The 11633-nt window shown below is 40.5% G+C and overlaps 1 protein-coding gene across 1 annotated transcript; it reads right to left on the minus strand.

The window, feature by feature from the left end:
• Window positions 1–1210: 1210 nt before the first annotated feature.
• Window positions 1211–10896, minus strand: fbxo33 (F-box protein 33). Its single transcript, XM_072568870.1, has 3 exons — window positions 10069–10896; window positions 3186–3862; window positions 1211–2481 (listed from the first exon to the last, which is right to left on the minus strand). Exons 1-3 carry the CDS (start codon window positions 10503–10505, stop codon window positions 2213–2215), a joined length of 1383 nt encoding a protein of 460 aa, XP_072424971.1. The 5' UTR covers window positions 10506–10896; the 3' UTR covers window positions 1211–2212.
• Window positions 10897–11633: the final 737 nt, after the last annotated feature.

Consider the following 11633-nt stretch of genomic DNA (forward strand, 5'->3'; position numbering starts at 1 on the left):
AGTTAAGCAATCTCAAAGTTTGACAGTAAAACACATCTATTTTAGTGGTTAATCAGGAAGAGGATCCATGAATACTCAAACCAAGGTGTAGGTGCACAATGATCTTGTTCAAAAAAATTGCTCACTGGATTAACTTGACAACTGTAAACAGGATCTTACACAGTTTGCAATTCAATGCAACTTGCATTGAACAGCTGAAATGTACTGGATATATCAGAGTCCTAACATCAAATTCTTCCTCCCACAAAGTTGTTAATTTGCACACAATGTGAGCATCACTAGTTCTACCAACATTTGTGGCTATAATAATTGCTCTTAAAGGTAAAGAGAGCCATCTTGACTTCTGTAGTCCAGGTGGCAGAGCTATACCAAAAAGGTGCATGAGGAAAGGCCGTCCAAGATTTAATCTAATGAGTGAAGGAACAGTATCAAGTGGAACACAAGCAGGGAACAAAAAGAATCATCACCACTGGAACACCCCACCCAAATTCTAAATCCATGTTATTCTTGATTTAAAGAATTACCTCCTTCCCATGTTCTATGCTTAAAGCATTTTACATCCATACATGCTCCAGAGTCCCTCAGTAGCTGCCAGTGCCATTTTTCCCCCTTGCCTTCAGCCAGCTAAAAAGACTACACCACATTTGAGTTTGAAAACAAAAAGCTATTTAAAGAGTTTAAATGCTAGAAGTCTTCAAAAAGATGGGAAATTTTTCCTATCAGCAAAATTTTAAAGTAATGGAATGTGTGGTATAATAGCTAGTTAGTGATGAAGGGTGACACTAATAGCAGTGTGTAAATTGAACCTGTGTTAAAGTTGCCATGAAGGTTCTACCTTCATGACATGGTGACATTCAGGTTAAAATTCACTAGTCATCTCTCTTCCTATGGTTGTCGTCTGGGACAAATTCAACTTTATCTTTACCTAGTTATGGTTAAAAAACCCACTAGCAATACAATTTTCTATTTGATGTGCAAATATTTCAGGAAGCATTAGAGATTTCCAGCAAAAAAAAAGTGTAAGGAATAGAAACCAATTGTTATAGCTTGTAACCATACTTTACTGCAAATAATACAGTAAACGTATGCAAAGGCTAAACTTTTGAAAACCAATGTATTTTACTGTCAGCACATGCATTTTTTTGCCATGTGCACATGATATAGCTCAACTTTATTGTAAATTCCCAAAACTTTAGCACTAAACATTAAGTAATTTGAATGCTTTATTGATAGATTAAACAATAAACAGTCAACACAAACTTAAACATTAATTTAACATTCAACTGCTTTCCTCACATTTTCTGTCAGTATTTCATATGATCTCATTCAATGATAAAATCTCACCACATCTGGCATTTTCATACATTGCACCAGTGGATCCACTCTACAGATGTACATATAAAATCCGCATGGTAAGTGCATTAATCACTGGAGACATGCAACATAATGCACACCTGTCAAAATGCATCATTGACACAAGATGGTAAAACCATTTGAAACAATCACCACTCACACTTTCTTCATAAATAGAATCTTGACATATGTTGCATACAGTAAATTTGTTTTACAAGCTTATACAAAGCAGCCAGGTCACAGCACTGCTGGGCAGCATGATGGCCACACTGAGTAATACTGGCTGTCCTTACATTAAATGCACAACATTCGTACCACTTAAAACTGGGGTCAGGTGCTAGTCTCACAGAGACCACGACTGTACCCGCGGTTGCCCTGAACATTGCGGCTTTTAAAGCCTCTTGCTTTAACAAGATTTAAGTTATCCTAGTGGAATGTTCTCAAAATCATAGCAGCAGCTCATAGCTTTGTTAGAACTGATTTTTTGTATTCACTATTCACAGTGAACCAGGTGCACGTTCGTTTAAGAGCTGTAAAGTTGTTGACTGAGCCACAGCACAGCTGTGTACCGCAGGTCGAAAATTCGACCTTTTAAACTCGTAGGTTCTGGCTGACCAGCCATTGGCCTGCCCCTGCCAGCATGTGGGCACTTCTTCATTCTGTTTTCTTTGGCAGTTGACACAGGCGCTGACAGAGAAAATCCAGTGACTCTTGCCACATCTACTTCTAAACCAATACCAACTACATTTACAGATTAAGCAGGATACACACTTTATATATAACTAATACTAATTAACAGCACATGTAAATGTTAAGTTATTGAAAATGCAGGGCCCTCTAATACACAAGTTTTGAAATGCTAAATGCCTTCACTGAAGCGCTGCATTTCCTTGTAAAAATAACGAGCGGTCTCACTGAAAACATAAAGAATTTCATTTTTCATTACTGGATGCCACCGTTTTCCCAAACCTAAGGATACTTCTTCAATGAGATTATGCATAGGATCCCCATCCAGGGGAGTCATCGCAGCATCAAAATTAATGCTCTCCTCAGTGACTTCCAGGACTTGCAGTCCTGGTCCACGAAGCCGAGCGATAGCAATGAGATTGTGGGCCCAAACAACATATCCTAGATTGTAAATTGAAAACAAAAAAGTTACTGAGTTTGAAAATGCAAAAAAAGTTACAAGTTAAAGGCTGCAAGTTTATCCAAAAATTTACTGATTTCCAAAGAGAAACCCAAGTTGTAGTTTTTTTTAAAAATTAAAAAGAAAAATGAACCAAAGTTCCAATATTCTTGAAACTAATTTACCTTACAAAAATACTGCTGCAAACATCCTTCCACAAGCTTTTATGGAGTTCAAATTCAAAGCAGTTACTAATGCACTACCCAACTGAAAAAGGCGTTAAGACTCAATGCAGTCACTTGTGACCATATGGTTACAAAAATTCCATTATTCAGCATGACAGTGAGTTATGATAAAAGATGCTATGTGAAATATCACTACTGCAGCATCCATAACATTTATATTACATTAGGTAAAGTGAGTCAGGCAGAATGCTCAAAAGCCAGTGCCATAATCTCCCAGCATTTACATAACTGCTCATTAAGATGAAGTAATGAGTGCAGCTTATGTGACAATACTCAGATGTGACTTTGCATTGAATTTCTGATATTGCTTTTGTCTTTCCTTTCGTAGTTATGCATTCTATAACCTCAGTCTTAACATGCAAAATGGTTTGATTCAAACACCAAACATGCACATTCAAGTCATAAACAAAAATTTAATTCACTAATATTAATACAATGAAATAATCAAAAGGATTGCTTACCATGGATCGAGAGGTGAGAGAGTTTTCTACACTTCCATGCCAAAATTACCATGGGGTCTTCATTTCGGTCACTGCCGACATCTGGAAAACCATTGATGCCTTGCTCTACATCCTTTATGAGGAGGAGGTGGGTAAGGGATTTGTTATACTGCTGGGTTATGAGATCTACCACATCACCTGAAATACCATTAGTTGAGCTGTCAAAATGAATTCTCTCTAAAGGTATACTTGGCTTCAGAATTCTTAGTAAAATGTCATTCCTGACATTAAAAGCCATGATGTAAACATGAAGATTTGCACAGTGCCTGGTAAGCACCTTCCAATCTGCATCTTGTGGCATGTTATCTAAAACATGTACGTTGGACATCAAGAGAGACAACCTATGCAAAGGCACGTGGTTGCTGTTGGCGAGTACTCGTGTCACATCAGCAGTAAAATCGCAGAAATCCAAAGCAAGCGATCGCAGGTTTAAAAAGCGCTCCAGCTCAACTGCCTCAACAACTGGGGATTTGTTAATAAAATGGGTATCCAGGAGACTCAGGTGTTCAATGCAATTGGCACTGGACTGAGGCAAGGCTGCTAATGTTGTGGGAGTTACTACCTCCATCATAAACCCAAGGGAGAGCCATTTCAGATGTTTGGAATTTCCCAATAGCTCTTCAATCAATTGTTGGATTCTGCAATAAACAAAAGCATTACATTTGCTACTTTTCTAGGTATTACCAACAATTAGATTTGCAAGTTCAAAGCCCCAGAACTATTTAAAAACTCTGTTTGGGACAGAATGCACATCATATTGGAAACAGCAAGAACAAACAGGAAAGCCATGCAGCTCATAACTGGCAACTGCACATTTGCTTAATAAATGCCATTTAATACTAATTTATAGCCAATTCTATTTAACTTTGGATTTTAAGACTACAGTTCAACATAATGAGCTTATTCTGTTATTAACCCGATGGTCAGATTACTACACATTTTAGGTTGTAGTTTCTGATATTGAACTTTCCTGTGTCTCACAGTAATCCAGTTTAAATTAATTGTTTTCCATTTTATGGAAAACCATCTGCAGTTATAAACTCACTATGCTTTTATGGCTTCTCTAAAAGAGAAGAATTGCCCCATTTGGGAACTCCCCTTGCTTTACCATTCACTTTAATGATGTTCTTTTGGAGAGTATATAGATAACAGAAATTCTAAAATAGACTCTGGGCAAGTTAGAAATTGAGAAGCTTTAGTTAATCAAAAAAGTGTGACGTTAATTGAAACAATACCATACAGTGCAAGAGCTGAGAATGCAGCTTCAAACTAGCCATTAAAAACTGTTTAAACAAAGACGGAACAGGAAATTTAAAAGTCATAATATTTTAATTCAAAAATTTCCCACACACAGTTCTTATTCAAAACTCAAATTAATGATTTGTTGTTTTAAAAAGTTCCCAGAATGCAATATATGATTTCCTGAGACACTTCTTTGGAGTAGGACAATTTTCAGCTGCAATCTCAAAACAAAATGATTCATTTATTTCCATTGTGATACTTACCAGTAGAGAGAAAATGGCATACAGCCCAAAAAAGTTAGTAGGGTCATCTTTACAAACAAACCAGATCAGACCTGGTTTTAGGGAGTTCTCAAAAAAAAGTATAGAGCACAGATTAATACTCTTATCAGGGGAATGGACTGCTTAAAACATACCATTAGTTCTTGAATTGTTCTCCTTTCAAATCCACCCACGTTATCTGGTGACTAAATAAACTAATCTATTGCTACCAAGTGCCTACAAAAGCTATCAATTTGCAGTTAAAGTTCTTACAAGGCACTAACAGCCCAAATGCTGCTTCAGGTGCTTTTCCAACTTCTTGGAGAAATGCCTTCTTTCTGCTCAAAACACCAAAGCAAAAAAAAGGGCCACGGGAAGAACGGGTACAAATCCCACTATAATATTTGTCAAGTCAACAGGTTACATAAGGCAACCAACCAAGCCAGGCTTCCAATGAAATGCAAGTTCACACAAAATCTTAGAAATATCAGGGTTAAATGCTCTGCAGTACTACACAATTGCCATCCATATTACTTTAGTACAACCACTCACTGCAGACGTGCAAATATGCAATTCAATCTATGCCACACACCCTGAAACTAACCATAGCAACAAACCTACACAATAGCCCTTTTGATCAAAGGCTTGCTTCTCAGCTTCTAAAACTATTCCAAAATAATTACTCCACAATTCCTAACCAATTCTCTTATACTTCAAGAAGTCTATAATTTAAAATGCTGTGAAATGAAACATCGCATGGTATCAAGCCCAAAACTAACATTTTAATTTGCAAACAATTTTGTCTGTACTTCCCAACCTGTGTCAATTTTTTTTTGAAACCATGCCAAAGAAATGATATTGCACTTGGGTATTTGATTCTTTCAAAGTGACTTTTGCTTCAATAGCCACCTGAAAATACACTAGCAAACTAATTTTCAAACCCACTTCCTTTCATTGGGGGGGGGGGGGGGGGGGGGGGTAACTTTTAATATGGTAATCAATTTGTTTCTGTATCAACAGCCCTTTAATACATTACATCCTAGCAAACCTTACCTTTAATAAAGGGACAAAAATTCCACTGGTATGAGAACTACATTTTTAATATAAACTGGACCAGCAGAATATATTCTTTAGCATACCGAAGAACCAATGGCTGCAGACTGGGGGGAGGGGAAAAAATAATCTGCTCAGACTTTGAGTTAAGTATCGATCTAAAAAAAATAGAAATGAGAAAAAGAAAATGAAATTCGAAGACAGAAAATGTTAAGAAAAAAACATGTTAAACATTAAACAGTGAGAAAGCGTAGGGAAGGGAAAAATATAAAAAGTTATCCAGAAAGTTAAGTTCTTTCTATTAATTGCATATTAATATTTCTAAATTTAATCCAATCATTTTATATAAAATGCAAGTGATTTTGTGTTAAGCATAGAATTAACATTCATTTTATTATTTAAAATATTGGTTAAGTGGTTCTACTTGTGGTAAGTGTACAAATATTGTTAATACTTTTGGCATTTTTCATGAGAAATGTTTATTAGAAATAAAGCCCTTGATAAATTCTCTTTGCCAAATTGTGAATGTAATGAGAAGCAAGATTTGATTCTACAACATAGTCCAAGGTAATAAGAGGACCAGAGTAATTTCTTTTTTAAACTTAAGATATTTCGATCCTCATGTCTATTTGAAACCGATGAAGGAAATACTAAAGATGCAAGTGCAAAAGCAAACCATCTTCCTATTTAAACCAAAAAAATCAGAACATTTGGACGACTGATACCAATACCCACCATTTAATGTATTTAGTTTCCACTAACTTTCAAATTTAATTGGCTATTCCTGCAAAGAAAGGTTAATTACATGGCACAATGTATAAATTCCTGGGCAATAAAAATTGTTCAGTTCAGAACAGCTGGCTTAAGGGAACTTAAAGTTAGTCAACCGAGAGGTATAAAGAGATGATGTCAATTCAAATTCTTGGCTCAATTGTAGTCATTGACATATCCCATCTCATTCACAAAGGCAAGAAACAAAAGTATACTTTCGTTTCATTGTCCACTAAGAATTCAACCTATACTAAAAGCAACCCTTCCTCAGATTAAATTCACCTCATGATCCTGATCGGCCATGTATTAATCGCATCTAATTCTAAAAGTGAACAAAATCTGTCATCCACATCTTTGGAAACAAATAATGGCACAATCTATTTTGATTGCTTTAAGTAGCCATTTGTCTGAGCTGAAAGGAGCACGCACAACTGGAAGTCAATGCTAAATAACACTCTGCAAAAAGAAAAATCTTTTAGTTTCAACCAAAGCTGTGACAAGTGACTAGCTACCAAATTGAGTATTGTAGCAGTCAACATTGCATGACATCATTAAAGTTTGAAAAAAGTAATCTCCTTCCATTATACGCCGATCTAGAAAACTTGCACCTTAACTATGCTTTCTAATCATCATATTCCGAGAATGTTTCTAATCTGTCTTGTCCATCCTGTGTGCAAAAGGGTGTTGCGGTTCAAGGAATATAGTTTAAGATTGAATTAGTAATCAATAATCTATTTTTGGCCATATTACAGGACAAGTTGATCATTAAATATTTAGCTTTGTTAACTGATGAAACAGAGTTTTATTTTACTTCAGTGATAATCAGTCAAGCATGAACCATCTTTGATAATAAAAATCAATCATAATCCAAATGAGATGACTTGTGGATTGTGGAGTTTCATTTCCAGCTCACTATTCACATCAGGGTGGTGATAAGCATTTGGACATGGGGGATTATGGAATCACTGACGTGCATAATTCTGAGAAGCATGCAATGTGTAGCTTGTGAAAGTTCAAAGTTAAGTTGTACTCTCAAGGCCTTCTCTAATCAACAGACAATACAAGGTACAACTACATTGAAAAGGGGAAGATGATGGCCTGGTAGTATTATTGCTGGACTGTTATTCCAGAGACCCAGAAAGTGATTGGGGACCAGAGTTCAAATCTTGTCACAGATGGTGAAATTTGAATTCAATTTTTTTTAAATTCTGAAATTTGAGTCTAATGACCATGAATCCATTGTCAATCATTGGGAAAATGCATCTGATTCATAATGCCCTTTAAAAAAGGAAACTGTCATCCTTATATGGCCTGGCCTACACGTGGCTCCATACCCACAGCTATATAGTTAACTCAACTGCCCCAAGACAATTAGAGATGGCAATAAATGCTGCCTAGTCAGTCAGCAACATCTTCAGCCCATGAAAAAAAGACCAGCATGTATCTTTCAGTTTACTTGTACATTTGCAGCAAGTCTACTCAAAACAAGATTACCAGCTTAAAACATTGACCATTTTTCTCTGCACAAATGCTACAAGATTTGCAGAGTATGTCCTTGCATTGCTTTACTCCAGACTTCCAGCAGGCACAGCATTTTGCTCATGACAATATTTATCTGTGGTGTACTATCATTTGGGAGGATCCTTGTATTGATTTGAGTAGAGAAGACATTTGAAAACAAAATAGGCTGAAGCAAATCAATTCAATGGCTCTCAATATACAGTCCCAACCCTAAAAATGCATTAGCAGGAGATTCTTTTAAAAAGAAAAGAAATTAGATAGTCTAAAGGGATAAGAATAGAAAGGGCAGTACAACTAGCCTAAATGACAATGGCCAAAGTGTTAATATTTGAAAAAAAAAAGGACTTGACTCAATTACACAGGGAGAAGTGAGGACAGCAGCTGCTGGAGATCAGAGTAGAAAGTGGGGCCTAGGAAAGCACAGTAGGTCAAGGAATGAGCCCTATGAAGGGCTCTTACTCGAAACGTCGATTCTCCTGCTCCTCGGACACTACTTCACCTGCTGTGCTTTCCCAGACCCTACTCTCGGCTCAGTTACCGAGAAAGACACTTTCCATGAGGCTGCGAGGGATTATTATTAAATCGGGTTTACACAGATTACAAAACCACGTTGGGTCAAATTGCGGTCCTGGAGCTTAGAACATTAAACTGGGCACGTGATATTGGGCGCAAAGAGCAAGAAGTGTGTGGGAGTGGTGAGGGGCGGGTATTAACTTCAATAGCACTACACTATCCCTGTACACACTCCATTCACATCTTCAGCCCGATCTGTCCTACTATAAGACATGAGTGGAAGTAAGGCCATGCGGCCCATCAAGTCCAATCTACCATTCAATCATGGCTGATGGGCATTTCAACTCCACTTACCAGCATTCTCCCCGTAGCCCTTAATTCATTGATAAATTCTCAGCCTTGAAGCCATTTAGCATCCCAGCCTCCACTGCAATGATTTCCACAGGCCCACCACTCTCTGGCTGAAGAAATGTCTCCGCATTTCTGTTCTGAATTTACCCCCTCTAATTCTAAGGCTGTGCATACGGGTCCTAGTCTCTTCGCCTAACGGAAACAATTTCTTAGCGTCCACCCTTTCCAAGCCATGTATTATCTTGCAAGTTTCTATTAGATCTCCCCTTAACCTTCTAAACTCCAATGAATACAATCCCAGGATCCTCAGCCGCTCCTCATATGTTAGACCTGCCATTCCAGGGATCATCCTTGAGAATCTCCGCTGGACACGCTCCAGTTGCCAGTATGTCCCTCCTGAGGTGTGGGGCCCAAAACTGGACACAGTATTCCAAATGGGGCCTAACTAGAGCTTTATAAAGGCTCAGTAGCACATCGCAGCTTTCATATTCCAACCCTCGAGATAAATGACAACATTGCATTCACTTTCTTAATCACAGATTCAACCTGCATGTTTACCTTTAGAGAATCCTCGACTAGCACTCCCACATCCCTTTGTATTTTGGCTTTATTAATTTTCTCACCGTTTACAGAAAGTAGTCCATGCTTGTATTTTTTTCCCAAAAGTGCAAGGCCTCGTTGAATTTCGTCAGCCATTTCCTGGCCCACTCTCCCAAACTGTCTAGATCCTTCTGCAGCCTCCCCACTTCCTCAATACTACCTGCCTGTCTACCTAACTTCGTATCATCTGCAAACTTCGCTAGAATGTCCCCTAGTCCCTTCAGCCAGATCATCCATCATGCTAGAGGTTACATGCAATGAATTGAACAACATCACTTCACAACAAATTCCTCTCTCTGGAATTATGCAAAGTAAAAGATGACGGTGGAAAAGCGGAGGATCCACAAACTATCCCAGTGTTTGTTATAAATAGAGAAAAGCTTTTCCCAGGCGATACCATTCCCCATCCTCGAACTCTTTCCCAATTCCCGACTACTCCCTTCCTGGTGTTTGTCGGTTCGCTGGAGTGACTGTGACCAACCCGACTCTGTTCCCTCACCCCCGCAGCCCCAGAGTTTTGCCCGGACACCTACTCGTGCGGCTGCTTCTCCCCCTGCTCCTGCAGGTAGATGTCCCCGAAAACGCTCAGCTTTTGCAGGTTGCGATTGCTCCGGATACTCCTCAAGACGCACACCATCTCGTCCACGTAGGCCTTGAGGGTGACCAGCTCCCCGGCACCCAGCTCCGCCGCACTCTCAGAGCCGCTGCCCTCGAACTCCACCCGCAGCTCCCGCACGAACGAGCCGCACTTCTTCATGAGGAAGTCAAGGCGGCAGCGCTCGGCCTCTGAGCCGCGCAGGCGGAGCCGCAGCTCGGGCCACAGAGACGGGTAGAAGAGGCACTCTCGCCACCTGGAGCAGACAGACGAGGCCCGAAGCCGGTCCCAGGGGGACAGGAAGGAGAAGATGTGAACGATGACTTCGCACGGCAGAATCTCGGCCACGGCCGCCGCCGCCCCGCACAGAGCCATCGCCCGGGCTGGATGCCTGCTTTAGTGCTGCAGTGGCTGCTGCCTCCGGCTGTGTCTGTCCCTGCGCTCAGCAGCCCAGGCCACAGAGCCGCCTCCTCTCATCCCTCTCGCTACCGCAGGCCTCCAGCGCCGCCGCCGATGTTTTATCTCCGCCCGCGGCTTTGGGCCTTCCACCGGAAGTGGGCCGGGAACTTCCACAGCGCTGGGAGGGCAGGGGTGTGTGTTGGAGTGGTGAAGCCGGCTCTTAACACGTTTATCGTCAAAAGGTTGCGAAGACCTATCACAAGTGTGAACAATGTGTGAGTATTTGACAACTGCGTTCCCGGCTTCGATTCCAGGTTAAGGTGAAGCTGCAGTGATGTCGACGATGGAAGTACCATCCCCTCCCCCTGACTGAGTGATCCGGCCCGAACCTGTTTACAGCCTCCCGGCTGCGGCCCGGTGACGTCACCCCTCCTCCAGGGGCCTCTGTTGTTGACATTTTTTTGAAAAAGCCGAGAAGTTTCTGTCTTTTTTTTTGGGTGGGGGGAGGGGGAGAAAACTCCCACCTTCATTCGAACACAAGGCGCTGGAAAGGGGGGAATTTTTTTTTAAAATTAAGGTCTGGAGTGGCGGAGAAGAGTCGATGTTTCGGTCCATGCCCTGAGACACGATCGTTTCGAGCCCACGGGCAGCAACTTCTAGCACTTTCTATTTTCATCTCAGGTTTCCAGCGGCCGCAGTATTTCATGCTCCGTGACGCCCCCCATGTCCCCTTGGTTACCGAATGTGTAGATAACCCCCTAATGTTTTCTTCAGAATTATTTTTAGATTTCGAAACACGTCAGCCGTAACAATGTAGGGCTTAGCAAGAGAGAGCTTCCATTTTCAACACTGGACGTGCCGCCTCGGGGGTCATGGACAATGGAAGAACTCTCCCATCTTCAACACGAGTCGGCTGTGGTTAGGGCTAAAAGACAAGGGGGGAACACGTTTTCGCTACTTGACCGCTCGTCGGCAACCCATGGTGGACAGTCAGGATGGACTGACTGTAAAAGACCCCATTAATTAAACCGCTCTTTGTCTTTTACTGTCCAGGGTGCCCACATGATCACCTGGAAAGCTGTAATTATTGTCTTCAGAAATAGT

Source organism: Chiloscyllium punctatum, chromosome 4, assembly GCF_047496795.1.
Source record: "Chiloscyllium punctatum isolate Juve2018m chromosome 4, sChiPun1.3, whole genome shotgun sequence".
Lineage (NCBI taxonomy): Eukaryota > Metazoa > Chordata > Chondrichthyes > Orectolobiformes > Hemiscylliidae > Chiloscyllium > Chiloscyllium punctatum.